Source organism: Prionailurus bengalensis, chromosome X (genome assembly GCF_016509475.1).
Source record: "Prionailurus bengalensis isolate Pbe53 chromosome X, Fcat_Pben_1.1_paternal_pri, whole genome shotgun sequence".
Lineage (NCBI taxonomy): Eukaryota > Metazoa > Chordata > Mammalia > Carnivora > Felidae > Prionailurus > Prionailurus bengalensis.
This window is the reverse complement of record NC_057361.1, coordinates 77,559,360-77,581,396: the sequence shown is the minus strand read 5'-3', so window position 1 is coordinate 77,581,396 and position 22,037 is coordinate 77,559,360. Positions and strand designations below refer to the sequence as shown.

Sequence of the window (22,037 nt, the reverse complement as noted above, 5' to 3'; positions counted from 1 at the left end):
TTGAGTCTTCAACAGAATAAGAGTTTGTTGTTTTTTTTTAAAGAGTAAGAATGCATGATGCTTACAGACATAATTTCTTACTCTCTTGTTCCTTCACAAATCTTATTTACCTAATATTTTCTAAACTTATTTAAATAACTGTATAGTGTATAACAACTCACTAATCCAAATTGCTAAAGCAAATTTATGAACAGAATTTTCCATATAAATGAAGTATAAACTCCCTTTAAACACCATAATTTATCAATACAGATGGGGGAATATTGAAAATAAATTTTTACAGAATACCATTTTTTTTGCTCAAGGATTTTATTTCAGTTTTTTTTCAATATATGAAATTTACTGTCAAATTGGTTTCCAATCAACACCCAGTGCTCATCCCAAAAGGTGCCCTCCTCAATACCCATCACCCACCCTCCCCTCCCTCCCACCCCCCATCAACCCTCAGTTTGTTCTCAGTTTTTAAGAGTCTCTTATGCTTTGGCTGTCTCCCACTCTAACCTCTTTTTTTTTTTCCTTCCCCTCCCCCATGGGTTTCTGTTAAGTTTCTCAGGATCCACATAAGAGTGAAAACATATGGTATCTGTCTTTCTTACAGAATATAATTAAAATAATCCTTATCTTGAGGATTCTGATTATTGTATGAAAAACGTTTCACTGTACTATAATATTACAATGGTCTCAGGGGTTATTAAAACACTAAGAATCATTCTCTCTAACACTTAATGATTACAGATATGTTTTTTTTAAGTTTTTATTTGAATTCCAGTAAGTTAACATACAGTGTAATATTAGTTTCAGGTGTACAATACATGGATTCAACATGTTCATACAACCAGATAGGCTTGTGATAATTTTTTATTCATGGACCAACAATTTGAATTAGCCTTAGCCACGTCTAATTTGCTGTTTTGAATATGATACATTCTAGAAAATTAGGGAGCTCCTACTGTCAGAATGGTGTATAAAGTAACAATAAACAGGAAAAAAAGTGAGGATTTTAAAAACTCTCCTATGAATATATTAGTAAGCTTCCATGCATGTGTACAGATGTTTAATATTAACAAAGTTCTAGAAGTTTAAGCTTAAATATTTAGGAAATTAGATAGTGAGTCAATTAGATAATTGACATAATTAGGTACATCTAATGTACATTAAAGTATGACCATTCAGACCTTTGTTCCAAATGTGATGAAAAAACTACAAGAACAACATCAGTGGTGAAATCTATGGTATTAAAGAAAGAATATCTAACCTTCTGGGTCTATCTTTCTGGATTCTGATTCTCATATATAAGAAATACCTAGGGAGGGTTTATTTTTCTTTTCAAACCAAACATCTCTGCCTTACCCCCAAAGAGATTTTGATAGATTATCTTTAGGGGTACATGTTCAAAGTCTTTAGTTGATGACCTGGGCTGTATTTAATCATATATCACTCCATTGTCTTAGAAAAAAAATTGAGAATCCTTGTTTGTTGCTTTCCAAAACTTCAGGAGGCAGAACATGACACTTTCTTCTTTTCTCTTGCTGAGGAAACAACTGAGATCTAGGAATCAGGACATACTGAAGAGATGTGACACTTAAAGAAAAATCTAACTGGATACATATATTAGGAATGCATATATTAAGAAGCACATGTTGCCACAAAAGGCTTAAGCTTAGAATCACTGATGCAAAATCCTCATTGTCAGTGTAAACAAGTGAGTATCATACCATGAGACCACTGAACCCAGCAAAGATGAACATACCAGAGAAAAGTAAAAAAGGACAAGAGTTACCATCCATACCCTTTCTGAAAACAGAACTTAAATAAACTGAGAGTCACAGTTTTCTCAATCAGATATTCAGTAGTATAAGGCATAAAATGAATATTCAATTATAATAGATACAGGGAAATAAAAGATAGAAGAATAATAGCAACAACTAATACAAAAAATGTGGCATATTAGTAAATGAGCAGAGGATGTTAATGAGCCCTTGTAGCCAGAAAATGTCCAAAGACATTATTACTCTCTTAGAAACAGAGGACCAGCCCAGTGAGGACAAGCATGGAAGCCAACATCTCAAAAGCCACACTAGAATCAAGACTATAACATTATCTGTAGCTACCTAAGCCCACAGACTTTTCATGAGGAAAGATTTGTGACAACATAAGAATGCGGGTTACACACACCATAACTAGTGAATGTGCCTAAGTTACCTGCATAGTGAACCTCAATATAAGTCACTTAAAATGTTGTTTTGATTAACTGCAATCAACTCCTTCCTTTTTAAAGTCATGGGTTAAAGGACCATTCAAAGTAGAACTGAACTTTTCTAAAACCAGATACACCAAAGCATACATCTGAATCAAAATGGGTTTCAGTAGACCCAAGTCTATGGTACATTTTATGATGATGAATTCCAACTACTTTCAGTTAAGACTAACAGAGCACGAGTTACAGATGCATGCTACACACTCATTCTTCACCATGAAATGTCCCTTATTTTGGTATTTCTAGTACTTTAAGTATTATATACATTTATATAACATATATATAATACGTACACACACACATATATATATATATATATATGTATTTGCGTATATGCGTACATATTATATATATTTACTCCCTTTTGCTTCTTTTTTCTCAGGTGTGAGACTAGTGAGTTTAAACAATTGTCTTTTAACAATGCCATGTTTAAACAAAATCCCTCTTCAGTTAACATATTAGACAAAATAAAAAGTCACATTAGTTGTGCTTATAAGTGTACTTTATCTCAGATCAAGCTGTAAAGTTATTTCAAAAATGTTAACTATTGCATATATTCATATTCAATTTAAGGAACTATTTTTAAGAAAAGTTCCTACAGCATTGTAACAAGAATACCATTCTTAAGAAATGTGTCTAGAATATACGAATCCAAATTCTATACATACTTAATGCTGAATATAAACGATATCAATCTAAGTTCAAAGAGGAAAGCAAAAACTTTTAAGTGAAAATTGAGGCTGCAGAAAAAGAAAAAGCAGCAGTCTTTTATGTTCTAAGTATTCAAATTCAAAGAAAAGAAATTCCCTTTCGACTTTGAGAAAACAAAACAAAACAACAACAACAAAAAAACCACCCACATCACTCTGGATACATTAGCTGAATTCTGAATCATAAGTTGTATAGAGAGACTGACATTACTGCAATATAGAAAAGCTTACAAAATATCTAATGCTTTACAAAAGCAAATAGAACAAGGTACATTTATTTACTCTGCTGCAAATACTTTTGTCCAATGAGAGAAAAACATTAAAGTTCATTAGCATAATAAATGTGTATACACAACTTACTGGTAACATTGTTTTTAGTCCTGAACGCAGGAATTCATTCCTTAAATGTATTCTAAAATCAAGCTCATAGGGTGAAGTGACAAGGGCATTTATAAACTGCATGCAGGCCACCTGCAATTAGAAAGCAAATTTTGTTATTTTTTTTTTCATTAAGGGAATATTTACTTACTGCATTCAGATCATTATTTTTCCATTAGCTAAAGGCATACATACATATACTATAAAAAGAAATGTAAATTTTTACATAAGTATAAGGATGATTTAGTATAAACAACAAAATTAACAATTAAGTTTCTAATGTCCAGAATAACTTTAACAAAAATATGGATGGCCAAGTATTGCTATGTTTTGCCAAACAATATGAAGGAATATTGAATTCTCTCTGAGAAGCTCAAAGTTCCAAAAGTCTGCATATATAGCCCTTTAAAAGATCATGAAATGTATCTTCCATACCCAGCTGTCCTCAGAGTGCACTTGGCCTCAATTCTATATGGTTATAAACACTTTTCTAAAATAAATCAAATAATGTACCCTGGTATTACACAGGGAACAGTGATAACTTGGAGCTATTATACTGATTTATACTCTCTCCATCTATCATTGGGATACACTTGCAAAAAATATAAAGTTTTAAAATATATGATTAAGAGGAATTAATTTACTGTGTATAAAAATGAATGCAAGTAAATTAAGATCAACTAGAAGGCACTGTGACACCAATGCCAAAGCGCATTGCATGACAAATAGAAGTGTTTGTTTTTAAGTGAAGGTGATTCCTTAATTATATTAACACTGTAAAGAAGGTTTGGTTTTTCTTACCTTCTAATATTGAGGTTCCCTACTATAAAGGGGACTTACTTTCTGGTAATTGCAAGCTAGAAGGGAATCAACAAAGTGCTAATTGCCAGTTGATCCATACTTTTTGGGGAATGCTGCTCAAGTTTACGGCAACTAGATAATAGTTTAAGTGATGAGCTGCACATTTAAATTGATCATTCTTTTTTTTTTTTAAGTTGATTTCTTTATTTTGAGGAGAGAGAGAGAGACAGAGAGAGCAAGTGGGGGAAGGGCAGAGAGAGAGGGAGAGAGAATCCCAAGCAGGCTCTGTGCTGACAGAGACTCAACCAGGGACTCGAATTCACAAACCACGAGATCATGACCAGAACCAAAACCAAGTCAGACGCTTAACTGACTGAGCCACCCAGGCGCCCCTAAATTGATTATTTTTAAAGTATGCAGTGAGTGCACTGTACAGTGTTCAAAGAGTTGATTTCCAGAGAACTGGAAAACCAGATTTGGTAAAGATGTCAAGTATATATACAAGTATATATAGGAGACACAAATAAATAATAGTATGAGAAAAACAGATCAGCAAAAGAAAATATTTCAAATGTATTTTGACTTGACCTATCCCACCTATCATTTTAATAGTTATTTTTCAAGTAGAAAGAAAATATTAAAAGGTTTAAAAGTACAGTTCCTTTAAATATTTCTTTATTAAAAATAAAGTATTCCTTTCATTTTTACATATGTACCTTAGCCATTTAAGCTGTTTTTAGGGAGAATAGTCCATCCACTTCACATCCAGGTTCAAAAATAAAAAGTTGTATGTTTTAAAGGGGATGACTAAAGTTGTTTCTAACATTACTAAATATCTAAATGGCAACTGAACAATGTAGTCCAACTCCTATGAATGCTCAAATGTCAATATAAAACATTTAGACAATTGATTAAAAATACTTGCTTTATCGTAAAACACATTTCAAATAAGTTATTATGATATTTATGCCTTAATGGACTAGTTAACCTTCTTACTTACAATAAGAAAATATGTAAGTCTTTATATAGTTTCCATAGGATGGGATAAAAGTTTGCATACTGTACATATTATTAAATATATTATCATTGCATGTGCTTGAATGATCCTTGTTATGTTACAACTATGACATGACCAAACAAGCCAAAGTACATGTCTAATCCAAAATTAATAGAGAGAAAAGTTGCCATCTGCTAGGATTGTTTTTGCCAGAAGAAATTCTAGCTTAATGGCTTGTATTAATACCCTACAAGAGAACATTTCAATAAGAAACAAGTTAATGAGTCTTGGAATTGTACCTTTATACAAATAAAAGTATTTAGATCAGGAGATGATAAAAATAGTAAAAATCAATAAAATTAATGAATATATCAACATAAAAATACCTTTACATTTAATAAGACAAACACTGCAATACTATAAAATACTTTACATGTGATGTATAACTGAATGCTAAAAAAGAAGTGGCATTGAGGGGAACCTGGGTGGCTCAGTTGGTTAAGCACTGACTTCGGCTCAGATCATGATCTTGCAATTCTTTTTTTTTTTTTTTTCAACGTTTATTTATTTTTGGGACAGAGAGAGACAGAGCATGAACAGGGGAGGGGCAGAGAGAGAGGGAGACACAGAATCGGAAACAGGCTCCAGGCTCCGAGCCATCGCGGGGCTCAAACTCACGGACCGCGAGATCGTGACCTGGCTGAAGCCGGACGCTTAACCGACTGCGCCACCCAGGCGCCCCGTTTTTTTTTTTTTTGTTTTGTTTTTGTTTTTTTTTGTTTTTTTTTTCAACGTTTATTTATTTTTGGGACAGAGAGAGACAGAGCATGAACAGGGTGCAATTCTTGAGTTTGAGCCCCGCATCAGACTCTGTTCTGACGGCTCGGGGCCTGAAGCCTGCTTTGGATTCTGTGACTCCCTCTCTCTGCCCTTCCCCTGCTTGTGCTCGGTCTCTCTGTCTCTCTGCCTCTCTCTCAAAAATAAATAAGTTTTTAAAAAATGTTAAAAAAAGAAGTTGCATTCATTGACTATAAAATAATTAGAAGACAAACAAAATAGGTAGGAGACACTTTGAAGTCAGCAATTTAAAGAAATAATGGCACTGGTTTATCAATGTACTATTTATTGTTTATCAAATTCTAATAGACATATAATAAAATTAAATAACATAAGGAGAATAGTCATACCATCATGTCATTTTCCAACATATTCTGTTACAGTGATTCCCTGATTCCCTCTTATAAAAACATTTATAGTGTATGAATGTGAAGAACAAAAAAATCATCTTAAATATGTCTATATCTTTATGTTACTATGTAATTACTGCCCTTTTTAGAGGACATAACAAAATCAATCCAAAACCAAAATAATTGTCACTATTTACAAATACAAAATTAAATTTTAAAAATAGAATTCGTTTCAATGCCAGAATATATTATTACTTAAATATAAACACGAAACAGCCATTATGTAGATTCTGAATAATTAAATACAGAACCCTAAACTATTATCATTAGTATTATTCTTTTAAAAAAAATAAATTTGAAAGCACATTTATTTATATATTTTTTAATTTTTATTGTTGAGAGAGAGAGAAAGAGAGAGAGAGAGAGAGGGAGGGAGAGGGGAGGGGCAGAAAGAGAGGGAGACACAGAATCTGAAGCAGGCTCCAGGCTCTGAACTGTCAGCACAGAGCTCAATGCTGGGCTCAAACTCACTAACTGCAATATCATGATGTAGCCAAAGTTGGACACTTAAAAGACAGACTCACCTGGCACCCCTGTTCTTATTATTAATTACCAAACAATATAGAGATTTTATATAATTCACCATTTAATGCCTTCCTCATAAAAACCATTCAACATAAGTGTTACTATTATTCTTAATTCACAGATGATGAAGCTGAGGTTCAAAGCAGGTAACTTATACAAGGTCAGACAGCAAGGAGAAAACTCATGATTCTAAACCATATCATTTTATTTCAAATACAGAATAATTTCCAGCACATTCAAATGCCTCATTAACTCCACTCATAGATTCACACAAAAAAAGATTTTAAGGATGGGTAATATAATAAAATTTAACTATTGCATCGTTTAATATACTGGAAATATCTAGCTTTGAAACTATTAATTAGAAAGCATACAATTATTTTAATAATATATTGTCTAGTATATAAAGTGCTTATCATGTAAGTCAATTATACCTCAATTTTAAAGAAAACAAAACAATGTGGTTATCAAAATGCATAATAGATTACAAACAAAAAAAAGAGGAAAGGTAGAAAACAGTTCCCAGAATGTGTTATATTCCACTATATATGTGTATATGTGTATATATGTATATGTGTGTATACATATATATACATCCTGAACAATGAAGTATGGGTAGCATCCCATCATCCAAAATAATGGTCTCCACTTTCCTTTACTTCCTGCCATGCCACTCCCTATTCAGCATACATTTGCATACAGATACAAACACACACACACACACACACACACACACACACACACACAGGCTAGAAATAGGCTATTCAATATGGGGCCACCAGTCACAATTTAAATTTAGTTTAGTTACAATTAAATAACATTTAAAATTCAGATGCTCAGTCACACTAGCAACGGTTCAAGTGTTCAAAAGCCATATGTGTCTACTGGCTACCACACTGGACGGCATGAATGAAGGACAATGCAGAAACTTTGACTAGATAGCATTGCACTAGGGGCTTTAAGGAAAAAGTCTTCTGCCTAATATCTAAAATCTAAGCTCCAAAGAAGTACAAAACTCATTCCCAAATAATGATAGTTTCAGAATTGCTATGTTGAACTTCCAAGCGTATAAATCTTTAAGATCATGATTGAACTATATTGTCTGTTTATAAGGCAAAATCAATCTGCTTTAAAAAAATCCAACCCCAGAGATGCAAAATAAAGAATATGTGATTTTAAAGTGGAGAGACTGCCTAAAAATGCCAAATACTCTGTTCTGATGTGTTCCTTTAAAGATAAAGAAACTGAAAACCTAGAAATACTAGATGATTCGCCCAAGATCATGTAGCTAATAAAAAGCCATGAAGACTGAACTAGAACTCATGTCTCATGACTGTTTGGGATTCTTTGTACAACACTACAATTCACAAATCTGGCCTTGCTGAATAGCATTTTTCCTTACACTGGGAAGAAAAGCAAGTACCCTTGAACTGAATATCACAAAGTCCATTTTTCCAGATTCTTTCTGTTGCTTAGTTTCTTTATAATAGGTCTAAGTTTCAAAATGGTCTGCCATATCTGTTTTAAATATAGCTTCCACAAGAATTAAAATTTAAACGTCACAGTAAATCAGCACATTTTGTCCATTATTAACAAATATAGTAGGATAGGACCAAAATTCTGATTCTTAACCACTAAAACAGTTTCTTTATTTGTACTTCAGGGGTCTCCTTTTCTACATGATAAATAGGCTGCCAAATAAATGCATGAATATGTATAGATAAAAACCACCAACTCTGCATGTGATAAAGATCCAATAATTTGTACCATGTATAATTATATGCTAAACTGAATTACTATCAGTTTTTCCATCAAATTAGGATTATTCCTTTACTATAATAGTATATTTTCTTTCTACAATAATGGTCTACATCCTTTAGTCACAAGATGCTATTGTCTTCATCCTGCGGTATGGGATGTGATACAGAGTGTAAAATACCACAAAAGAGATTATAAACTTTGTAAAGGCAAGTTCTGCATTCATTTAGGATTTTCTGTTTAACCTCTAATTGCCCTCAATACAATGATTAAAATATAATGGGTGAATGGTAATGAGATATCTCAAATTTTAATAGCATGAGACACAGCAACACAAAAAAAAATTGTATTACATTTCTTACCAAAGTGGTAGAGAGCGGAACTATTTTAACATGAAATATCCTCACAAAATTATTGGAAAAATGCTACAAACTTTTATTTAACTTACCAGGTCTGAAAACTATACAACCATCTATCTCTCTGTTTGATCACAATTCAAAGAGCTATGGAGTACAATAATTGCCAACTCTAGGGCATTCTCAGACAGATTATCCATATTGCCACTAGCTGTGACAAAGTGTGCTTTTAAAATTTTATTGACATGGTCACAACTTGACCTTATTAAGTACTTTGTTGACATTAACAAGGTCTTTCTTTATCTTACCCCAGCAGGATTTAGGAAAAAAGATGGTTTAAGTCAAATAAGTACAAAACAAGAAAGATAGAAATGTACAGAGCAAGTTAATTAAATCAAGAAATGGAGAAAAAGTCCAGGCAGATGAAGCCATGTACAAAGGTATGGAGGTAGAAGGAAAAAACAGCATAAAATGTTCAGGATTCTGAGCACACTATGACTGGACCAAAACATATAAGTAGAATAGTGGTGAAGTATAAGTAGAAGAGTGGTGAAATATGAGGCTACAGATATGATGATGTATTTTGATGATGATGATGATGATGAAGTATTTTGTGTGTACTAAGACTACATTTTAATCCTAGAGGTTACGGGAAGATCTTGTTGGATTGAGCAGTGATATGACAAGAACTGTACTTCAAAACTATAACTCTGTGGAAGATGATTTAAAAGGGGTTGGAATAAAAGGTAGAAGATATTGAAGAGTCCAGAAAAATGGCAAAATGGTGAGATGTGACAATGCACTGAAGTACACAAATGGCAGCAGAGGTGGAGGGGAAGGGATACCAATGAAGGAAAGAACAACACTAAGGAAGTAGAGTTGGTAGGATTTGGTGACTGAAGGAATGGTGAATGGAGAAGAATAGATTCAAAGATGACTATAATGTTTCTGGTTTATACTACCCAGTGGATAATGCTAAGGTAACCAGGATTGAGAATACAAAAGAAAGGCAGGTTAAGATTGGAGAGAGGATTAGAGTAGGAAGGAGAAGGATGAAGAATAGGCAGGTAAGTAGCATTAAGGTCAATATTGAATTTGAAATTCAGTCAAGAGGCAGCTGACCATATGGGGGGTCTGTCTGAGTCAGTAGAATTTGGAAAAGAAGAGTTCAGAGAAATTCATCATATAGAAGTACTAGATGCAAGTCATAAGGATGGATGAGGCTGTCCAAGGACAATGTACAGAATGAGCAATGCAATGAACCAAAGCAAAGGACCAAAGAAGTGAGAATTAAGCTCTTAGGAAGCAGTATATTTTAGGGCCAAATATACAGACAGAAGATTTAAAAGATTTAAAAATATAAGAGACAAAACAAGGAGAGGTTAGGATTATGGAAATTGTGGAACGAGAGAACTTTGATAGGAATAATCAATAGTGTCAAATGGTGCTGAAGACGCCAATATGACAACTTAAAAAGTGTCTTGCTTTTTATATAATGGAGGTCACTAGTGACCCTCCATGACAAAAAAAAGATATATTTGACAATTAATCATCTTTGAAATAGACATAAAAGGAAAGACATCCTTTAAGTCAGAAGTTACTTTTATATGAACTTGAAAAATGACTACATTGTGTAAATATATCTATACAGCCCCCCATTATACTAAGTCCACTCTAAAAATGATAGTAATATAAAACTGTCAATAAATAGAACAAGTTTCCTAAGTGCTAGCAGGTATTCATTCAACACCTAATATTTAACACATTCATTTACTTTTCTACAAATTTTCTCCTTATTCATAAGCTGTAGCACCTTGTTTTATTATAAATTTACCTGTACTCACAAATGATAAATGATTTATCCAAGGCTACATCCTCCGTGTGATGGCATAAGTGCACTAATAGCTAATTTACAAGCATGCTTAGAGTAAAATCTGAAGACTTGAGAACCACTATGAAAAAAAATCAATCTACAAAGAATCAGTCCATATATCTGAGGGTTTGTCTATGTAAGCATGAACATTTGTTTTTGCACAGAACTCTTTCTGAAATGAATTAGATAATTCCTACATTCTTAAACAAAATATCCTAGATATAATTATATAATTATTTTCTTGCTGCCTCAGGGGTGTGATTGAATATGTGAGTTAGTGAGCTATGATGTAACACAGAGATGCCTGCAGGAGCTACTGAGGTGTGTAGGGCTACTTGCTTAGTTTTAATAAGGTGAGGTACTGTGTAGTGGTTAAGATCATGTACTTTGGAGCCACACTCCCTAGTGTCTAATCTGGATTTTTGCTCCTAATCACATTGTGGCCCTTGGAAAGTTATCTAACCTCTATGAGCCTGTTTCTTCATATATAAAATGGGGATACTACTATCTTTCTCCTAGAATTGCTGTGAGGTTTAAAACGAGGTAATGTGTAAAGTATTAGAACATGGGTATATGATGTATACATGCTATCTTTAATTTCTTATTTTTATGATGTCTCTAAGATATCCAGTTAAGCATTTGGACATGTAAGTTTGAAAAGAGAGAGAGAGATGAGATGGACTTATAATTCTGGGGAATCACTAGAATATAGCTGGATGCTAAAGCTAGAGAAACAATTGAGAACATTCATGAGAAAAATAAAATACATATGTATGCATACAAGTATATATATGTAAATGTACATATATATGTGTAAACAAAAGTGATAATATAAGAGGGCCAAAGATAGAACAGAGAGAAAGAAAATACCCAGGAAAAATAGGAGAAACACATGAAAAAGAGACAAAGCAGTTAAAGTAGTCAGAGAGCAAGACGAGAATGGGGACCATAAAGCCAAAGGCAGTAAAATTTTCAAGGAGGGAGGCGATTAATACTGCCAAATGATGAGGATTAGAAAAAGGCTATTGGATTTTGAAATTAGAAGATCACTGTTGACCTTTTTAATAACTTTGAAAATCCTAAGTTGTAAAAGGAAATTTAGGAAACAGAGAAAACAAGTACAGATGATTCTTTTAGAGACTGGGACTATGAAATAAAAAAAGGAAGGTGAGAGGTTGGTTCAAAGAACAAGTAAGATCAAAAGTATTGCAGTATGGGTAAGAACTAAGAATGCTACTTAGCTGAAGGGAAGTCAGTGAAGAGAGAGCATATGAAGATATATGACTTACTGTCTCTCTGTTTCTTGAACTATTGCAGATTATGAAAATCCTATCACAAGTACAAAATTTCCCTTTAAAGATGACCTTGAAAACTTCTATGGGAAGTAAATAACCTGTTTTAAAATCCCCCAAAAAAGAGAAAAATGTACACAATTGTTATTTAAAAATATAATTAGTGCTGTATTTTAACAGAATTACTTCCTGCAGCTATAATAACATTTTGAGAAGTCTCAGGGTACTACAGAAATAGAAAATGTAATTCTATTACATTTAAAATACAGCACTAATTATAATTTTTAAACAATAAGTTTAAACTTTTGTGTTTCATTCTGTATTCTGAAAATATTTTTGAAATTTTAGATGAAAATTTTTTCATTGACATGAAATAGTTCAAATAAAAAAAAACCCAATTCACAATTTGTGTAAGAGTGATAGGCTTTGCATATAGCAAATTACTAATTTTTGTACCTCATCAAACTAGGAAATTTCAGGGGCACCTGGATGGCTCAGTTGGTTAAGTGTCTGACTCTTGATTTCCACTCAGGTCATGATTTCATGGTTTGTTAAGTTTAAGCCCTGTGTCAGGCTCCGCACTGACAGCATGGAGCCTGCTTAGGATTCTCTCTTTCCCTCTCTCTGCCCCTACCTTGTTCATGCTCTCTCTCTCAAAATAAATTTTAAAAACTTAAAAAATATTTTTAAAAGGAAGAAAATGCAGTATACAAATGATTCATCACAAAGACCTGGCTTCAAATTACATCTCCACACTTCAATAGCTGTGTGATTTTGAGTGACTGATTTGAGTAAGTAATGAAGACATTGAATGTATCTAAAACACTTACTTCTCCTATACATACATTGTGGGACAAGTACAAACTCCTATATATGACTGAATGCCAGTGATATTTAGTTAGGTAAGCCCAACTAAAGAAACAAGAACAAAGATTTCAAGAAGTCATCTAAAACGTACAGTTTTCAGGGGAACCTAAGAGGCTTATTTGGTTGAGCATCCAACTCTTGAATTTGGCTCAGGTCATGATCTCACGGTCATGAAATGGAGCACCACGTTGGGCTCCATGCTGAGCATGAAGCCTACTTAAGATTCACTCTCTCTCTCCCTCTCCCCTACTTGCTGTGTCTCTAAAAGAAAAAAGTACAGTTTTCAAATCTTTCAAATCTTTTCAAATATTTCAGTAGAGATATTAAAAATTTTGAGAGAGGGGCGCCTGGGCGGCTCAGTCGGTTAAGCGTCCTCCTTCGGCTCAGGTCATGATCTCGCAGTTCATGAGTTCGAGCCCTGCATCAGGCTCCGTGCTCACAGCTTGGAGCCTGGAGCTTGCTTTGGATTCTGTGTCTCCCTCTCTGTCTGCTTCTCCCCTGCTTGCATTCTGTCTCTGTCTCTGTCTCTCTCAAAAATAAATAAACATTTAAAAAAAACTTAAAAAAAAGTGACAGAATTTTTATATAATGTACAGTATATAAGTATATATATTATATAATAAGTATATTATAATATATAAGAAGAAGTATATTTTAAAAAGGAAAGCAGAATGAAATATCCCAATTATTTAAAATGTAATACATTGGACATAAAAGGCACACCATAAAAGTTTACCCAAAATGATAATCATAGTTAGAGAAAAAACAACTAACAAAGATCCTTAAATATTTAAAGAGAGATTATAGTTTTGTAACACTACAGTATTCTCTTTGGACAAGCCAATTCATCTATCTGCTGTAGTTTCAAACCCTGGCAAAAAAAAAAAGATACTAATAATTTATAGCACAATAAAAAATAAAATAAATGATAAAATAAATTGTTTTACATTAGATAAGAAATTTTAACATTTAAACACTCCCTACTAAATAATTTGATAAAATTAAATGTGTAACCATCTTCTCTTTGTTGAATGATACTACAGTAGTTTAAAAATTAATTCAGAAAAGATCGCCATGGTGCATTACATGGTAAACAGTGTCTAAAAGAAAGAGATGAGCATCAAAGACCAAAAACCCTGATGTCAAATTCTAAGTCTGCCACTTACAAGCTGTATCAGCATAGATAAGTTATCTAGTCTCAATAAGCCTATTCATCTCATAAACAAAATGGACATGATAATAAGGCCTACAGAGCTCAGTTGTTATGAGAATTAAATCAGATAATTTATGTAAATTAAAATTCTTAGTCCATGATCTCACACAATAAATATGGTCAATAAATATGACTTCTCATCACTCAAGAACAAAGTTATCTTTCATAAAATGGGTCTATTCCTGAAACCATCTAAGAAAAAATAGTGAGTTTTGTCATTTTCTAAATAAGACATTTAGTCTCGGTATATACAGGGCTATCAGATAGACCCTGACCAAAGAGTTGTAATTCACCACCCCCCTCACCATTCTGGTGAATCAGATATCTGAATGTTGTGTGAATGACATAAAGAGAGATATGCTTAGTTTTCCTAAATTTCTACAATAAGCCCACAGACTTCACCAACTTATGTTAGGATAATAGCATTGTCTGAATTGTTGCCCTATTACACTTGATTATTGCTAAAGCTTTAATTTCAATGGTTTATTTTATTTTTTAATGTTTATTTATTTTGAGAGAGAGAGAGAGAGAGAGAGAGAGAGCAGGAAAGAGGCAGAGAGAGGAAGAGAGAGAGAATCCCAAGCAGGCTCTGCACTGCCAGCACAGAGCCTGATGCAGGGCTCAAACCCACGAACCGAGAGATCACAACCTGAGCTGAAACCAAGAGTCAGATGCTTAAACAACTGAGCCACACAAGTACCCCAATGGTTTATTTTCTTATTTCCTAACTTTCTTCCAAATATTAATGATAATCATACTCACCATATTATAATAACTTGAAGTAGTTTTCCTAATTTTAAACAAATCGTTACTCTCACAGACAAAATTTCTAGCTTTTATAAATGACCAAGCAACAGGAAGAATTTAATTTTTATGTTCCATTCTATTTAAATACTAGAAAGAATGGAGTTGGCATCATACAAAATGAGTACTTTAAATATAACCCCAGAAGCCGTTGAAGACAAAATGAACTCACCTGTAATTGCAAAGCTTCGTGATTTTCTAATCCTTCCACAATAGGTGAAAATCGTTCCCTATTATTTCTTTCTGCTGCTGTAGTTATTGCCCCTAAAAGTTTATCAAGACTACACACACACACACACACACACACACACACACACACAGAGAAAAAAAATAGAAATGAGAAATCCATCTTATACATACATTATGATATGGGTTATCTTTCAGTCTTCTCTATTTCCTTTCTAGCACTTGATGTTTATAAAGACCACCACAATTTAAGAGTTGTGTTCCTTCCTATCCACATATTTCTACAAGTCAAATATTGATAGTTTTAAATAATTTCGGGCCATCAAAATGAAAATTCAATTAAAAACTTTAGGAAAATAAATTTTCTAGGTTATATTTTTTAAAAGATCCTTAGTTGATAAACAGTGAAATTTAAAATTTCAGGTTTTGATATTTCATGTGTCAACATGATTATTAATAATCATTTAAGTATAATATGGCATATACAATATTAAAATCTTATAATAAAGTGCTGGAAAGAGCAGATACATTTAAAAGAATTGAAAACATCAACAATCTTTGAAAATGGGAACAAGAAACAAAAACTAAAAGAGAAAAGCTAGGTAACTAGAAAAGCATCTATAATTACCTAGCGCAAGAGAATTATTTACCAGAAGAAAATTATTGGAAACTATCACTATACAGTGTCTGAATCAAATTAACCTCCCTGGAGTATACTATGCTTATCGAACTATAGTTATAATTATAAAACATATACCAGAATAGGTTATATTATAGGAATTAAATACTGAAAACCCAATTGACAAGAAAAACATTATTTACTCATATATAAACGGATTTTTCCATGAAACCTAAGGAAACCTTACTTTTGTATATGTTATTTCATTCTTTGCTCTGAGATAAGACTTAAAGCTCTATGATAATATTTTTGGTTAGTGTTTGTCTTTGGTTTCTAAGTACACTAAGCAGCATTAAGCAAGATCTCATTTTATTCTAACATGTATGAAAAAGCCAATGTATTACAATATTCTTAAGTCTTTTCATGGCCCTGTTCTGATTCAAACAGAAATTATTACTGTCACACGAAATGTTCAGAAGAAATATTTTAGTTCATGTCCGTAAGAGAATACTTTATCTTTTATCACAATGGTTCCTTACTAACTGGGCTTGTTAATGACGTCAAATCTGAAATTTTTCTTCTCAGTCAATATTATTTCCATAGGAAGGTATGATCTAATGTACATTCAGCAATGACTTGTTAAAATTAACACATACATGCTCTCTGAATAATTACAATCTTTTTTTGTTCTTTCTGTTTAACAGGTTTACTCTACTCTATGCATAACTACTTCATCTTTTCATTTATCATAGGCAAATGAAGTAAAATACCACTTTAAATAAAATCATAGTACAAAATAAAAGCATCTGGTCAATTCTGTGGGTTAAGGAAGTCAAATTTTTTGATAGGCACATGTAGAGGATATTTGTGTATGTGTGTGTATGTATTTAGCCATATTTGCTCTCTGATTTTTCCCCACTTTTATAATGATTGCTTTACCTTCAGCTAGATAAAATTCTATTTATTCAATATGAATCCAACTTTGAAGAATTTCCCACTAGAATTCTATTTAAAATCTCTGTCAAAAAATTTTAGGGGCGCCTGGGTGGCTCAGTCGGTTGGGCGGCCGACTTCGGCTCAGCTTATGATCTCGAGGTCTGTGAGTTCGAGCCCTGCATGGAGCTCTGTGCTGACAGCTCGGAGCCTGGAGCCTGTTTCAGATTCTGTGTCTCCTTCTCTCTCTGCCCCTCGCCCGTTCATGCTCTGTCTCTCTCTGTCTCAAAAATAAATAAACGTTAAAAAAGTTTTTTTTTAAGTTTTTTTAAATCCTGTATGTAAAAATAGATATGGTAAATTGCCAGTAAATTATTTTCTACAATTTAATTTTTTAAATTGTAATCTAAAGAATTCATGCAAGTAATCTAAAGAAAATCACAAAATATGGGCTTCCTCAAGTACTATTTTCCATGCACTTAATATAGTAATACAGCAATACTTACATGTTCTCTTCTCCAACAATGCAAATAGCAGAAAGTATTTTTACTATTTCAGTCATCATGTTGGGTTGTTTGGGATCAATTGCTCTTGCCAATAGCAAAAGACTCCTTTCATCTCCTAGAATCCTTTGCAATCCAAACTAAAGAAAAAGAAAAAATAAAAACAATAACCCTCATTCAAAATGCCTATGTAATGCATGTTTAATTTAAAAAACAACTTACAGGGTGCCTGGGTGGCTCAGTCAGTTAAGTCTCTGGCTCTTGGTTTCAGCTCAGGTCAAAATAGCATGTATATAAAGCCCCACGTCAGGCTCTGCCCTAGAACACTGACAGTGCGGTGCCTGTTTATTTATTTATTTTGAGAGAGAGAGAGAGAGAGAGAGAGAGAGCGCATGAGTGGGCTAGGGGGAGGGACAGAAAGAGGGAAAAAGAGAATCCCATGAATAGACACTTCTCCAAGGAAGACATCCAGGTGGCCAACCGACACATGAAAAAAATGTTCAACATCACTCATTATAGGGAAATACAAATCAAAACCACAATGAGATACCACCTTACACCTGTCAGAATAGCTAACATTAACAACTCAGGCAACAACAGATGTTGGCGAGGATGCGGAGAAAGAGGATCTCTTTTGCATTGCTGGTGGGAATGCAAGCTGGTTTAGCCACTCTGGAAAACATTATGGAGGTTCCTCAAAAAACTAAAAATAGAACTACCCTATGACCCAGCAATTGCACTACTAGGTATTTATCCACGGGATACAGGTGTGCTGTTTCGAAGGGACACATGCACCCCCATGTTTATAGCAGCACTATCAACAATAGCCAAAGTATGGAAAGAGCCCAAATGCCCATCGATGGATGAATGGATAAAGAAGAAGTGGTATATATATACAATGGAGTATTACTCGGCAATCAAAAAGAATGAAATCTTGCCATTTGCAACTATGTGGATGGAACTGGAGGGTATTATGCTAAGTGAAATTAGTCAGAGAAAGACAAAAATCATATGACTTCACTCATATGAGGACTTTAAGAGACAAAACAGATGAACATAAGGGAAGGGAAACAAAAATAATATAAAAACAGGGAGGGGGACAAAACAGAGGAGACTTATAAATAGGGAGAACAAACTGAGGGTTACTGGAGGGGTTGTGGGAGGGGGGATGGGCTAAATGGGTAAGGGACATTAAGGAATCTACTCCTGAAATCATTGTTGCACTATATGCTAACTAATTTGGATGCAAATTTAAAAAATAAAACATAAAATAAAATAAATAAATAAATAAATAAATAAAATAAAATAAAATAAAATGAAATGAAATGAAATAAAATACAACTCATATTGGTCTTCTAAAAACCTGTATCTCCACAATAAGGTTCTATTTAATTACATGAATGTTTTTCAAATGTAGTGGCTTGTCTATGTATTTTTTTTTAATTTGAAATGACTGCATCTTGGGAGTTTTTGCCCCTTGATCAGATGTGATTTCCCTTAGCTTGCCTAAAAAATCTATAAAGATTTGGGAGAAATACCTGAATAATAAGTATTTCCTCAACAAAGAAAAACATGTAAAGTACTTACTGATATAATTTTCTAAAGTAACTCTACTTGTGTCATTGGATCTCTCTGGAGATATCTATAATTCATGGTTACATTCTCTAATTTGTATAGAAAATAAAATTAAACAAAAGGGGTAAAATGTTGGAAAGTTCTTTTTGTATACTATATGCTGGTTAAAGAAGCAATAAACCTCTTCCATACCATCTTCTATCTTCCCCCTTTCAGGAAGCTGTGCTACATTACAAAAGCTATGAACCCAAGGAAATGGTGACTAGGTTTTGGTAAGTGTCACAGTGAACTAGGCAGAGAAGACACCATTTTCACTGATTTTCTAGGCTTGGATATGAACACACAAGTGTGTATTATAAGTATGAACAGAAAAAGACATGCTTTAAAAGGTTAAAATTGAAATCTTGCCATTTACAACAATGTGGACAGAACTGGAGGGTATTATGCTAAGCGAAATAAATCAGAGAAAGACAGATATCATATGACTTCACTCAGATGTGGAATTTGAGAAACTCAACAGATAAACATAGGTGAAGGGAAGGAAAAATAAGATAAAAACAGAGGGAGAGGCAAACCATAAGAGACTTTTAAATACAGAGAACAAACTGAGGGTTGCTGGAGGGGGGTGTAGTGGGGGAGTGAGTTAAATGGGTGAGGGGCATTAAGAAGTACACTTTTAAGGATGAGAACTGGGTATATGTAAGAGATGAATCACTGGGTTCTACTCCCAAAGCAAAGACTACACTGTATGTTAAATAACTTGAAAATAAATTAACAAAAAAATAAATTAATAAAAATAAAGTAATACTAAAAAAAAGTAGATAGACAATGAGAAGTTGCTGGAGGGAAAAAGAGAACTCATAGTTAAAACCTATGTGCACACATTTGGCTAAACAGTTAAAAATTGTTAGAATAAATGGGAGCAGGTATATAGATAACCCCAATGGGTTCACTGTTTTACCTTGAATTTTTTTTATTAACTTTGGATTTAGTGTTCTGTTTTTTTTTTAAGCTCTGCTGGGATTGATAACACAGAACACTAAAAATAATAAAGTTATATTATAAAACAAAAAAGAAAAAAAGGCTAAAATTGGTTTTCACTATATTTAGAAGGTATTTTCTTTGATCTTTGTCCCACAAAGTATTTCTCAGATTTCTTATGAAATGTTTGTTTCTCATTAGTTTAACAGTGGAATCCTACATTTCATTAGATCAAAATTGTCATTTCAAACTAACTTTTAGTTAAGTACCAAACATATGAATATTTTCATAATTCCTAATTTAACTTCCAAAAGAATTTGGGGGAAAAGGGGGAATATAGCTAAAGCTCTTAAATGTAACTTTACCAGGGGTCATAATAAATAAGAACATACACAGAGACAAGACAGAAAAAAAAAAAGAAATGGAAGAGACAAGATGAAAAAGAAGCAAAAAAAGAAAAAAACCCAAAACCAGAATGGACAAATATGTATAAAGGTGGCCAGTAGGTACTAAATAGCAAGAAAAATACATGAAAAACATAGTGTAAAACTAAGAGAATGGTGTTTACTATGCAATTACCAAACTTAAAATAATAGCTTTAAAAATCAAATAGACTGAGGGAAGGAGTTAACTTGGTGAAATAGTAGGAGGACCTTATGCTTGCCTTATACCTTGAACACAGCTAGATATTATCAAATCATTCTGGGGGCACCTGGGTAGCTCAGTTAAGCCTCCAACTTCAGCTCAGGTCATGATCTCATGGTTTGTGAGTTTGAGCCCTGGGTCAGACTCTGTGCTGACAGCTCCAAGCCTGGAGCCTGCTTCTGATTCTGTATCTCCCTCTCTCTCTTCTCCTCCCCTAGGCACACTCTATCTCTCGCTCTCTCTCAAAAATAAATAAACTTTAAAAAAAAAAACATTCTGAACACCCAGGAATTCAATCTGAAGACTGAGAGAACAAACTGCACAACTACAGGGAGAAAAGAGGCCACAACATGGAAGGTAAGAAATGCAGTGATATGATCTGGGGGGAAAAAGAATCATGGGACTACAGAGGAAAGGGAGTCCTAATCCTGGGGTGGGAGGGGGGAGGAAGAGGGAGAGGAAGGGAGAGGAAGAGAGAGATAAAGCAGCACAGCAGCACGCAGGGCACTGCACAAGAAAAACACTTGGGGCAGCCTCTACCAAATGCCCTCCAAGAATGGGAACTGTCCCTTCCATGTGATTCAGGGGATTCTCAGAGCATAGTGTCTGCTCTTGGGCCTCTGCCTTCCCATTGAGCTGCCCCATTTATTAGCATATGGGCAGAAAAACATGCTGAGGAGAGGTAACCTGGATGTCAGTTTTTTTGCTGTGCTTTACCATGAACTCCAAGCTACTGCACATTTCGTGCGGCTACTTTTCTCGGAAAAACTGCAACCAGCCACAGTGCAGCAAGACCCTCCCCCAGAGATAGCATGGGTCCTTGTCACACTGGGTCACTAAAATTTATGGAGCCGTGAATCCCAGCCACACATCTGAGATAAAAGGAGCGCTGCACCACCACTGGGTCGGCAGACAGTGCAGATACAGGGTGAAGTCAGGGACATGACAGAAGCCTTGGACACAAGAGGGGAGACTGTCTGCTCTTTTGTGAGGGTCAGAACAGTAAGGGATGTAAATGCCCCTCTCAATGGAAGACAGTGGGCCCACACAATTCTTCACCCCTCCAATAGCACCAACGAACTTCAGAGAGCAGCACAGCACACACAGTGGAGGCTTGAGACACTCAAACCAATCTGTGTCCCCCTGCATTCTGCAGGTGCATTTTTTAATATGGCAAGTGTGACTGGCAGCCAGAGCAGCAGCAGACTTCTCTTTCAAAAGATCAGCACAACCCACCCCCCCCGCCACACACACACACACACACACACACACACACACACACAGCAGGTGTACTGATCCTAGGGTGCTGCAAAGCTTCAGCTCTAGTAAAAATAAGACTAGGAACAGGATTTCCTAACGCACAAAGGACAGAGACAAGAATAAATGCAAAGACAGAGTAATTCATCCCAATAGAAAGAAAAAGAGGTCACAGCCAAGGAACTAATCAAAATTGATAAAGTAATGGGAATGAACTAGAATTTAAAACAACAATCATAAGGATACTAGCTGGGCTTGAG

The 22,037-nt window shown here is 34.2% G+C and overlaps 1 protein-coding gene across 1 annotated transcript in view; it reads right to left on the bottom strand.

The window, feature by feature from the left end:
• The window catches only part of DIAPH2 (diaphanous related formin 2), a 1,001,003-nt gene that overhangs the window by 763,723 nt on the left and 215,243 nt on the right, over window positions 1-22,037 (bottom strand). Inside the window, exons 9-11 of the mRNA XM_043571351.1 lie at window positions 17,323-17,459; window positions 15,251-15,359; window positions 3,328-3,438 (exon numbers count right to left, since the gene is read on the bottom strand). Coding sequence (XP_043427286.1) covers window positions 3,328-3,438; window positions 15,251-15,359; window positions 17,323-17,459 — 357 coding nt within the window. The remainder of the gene's footprint in view (window positions 1-3,327; window positions 3,439-15,250; window positions 15,360-17,322; window positions 17,460-22,037) is intronic.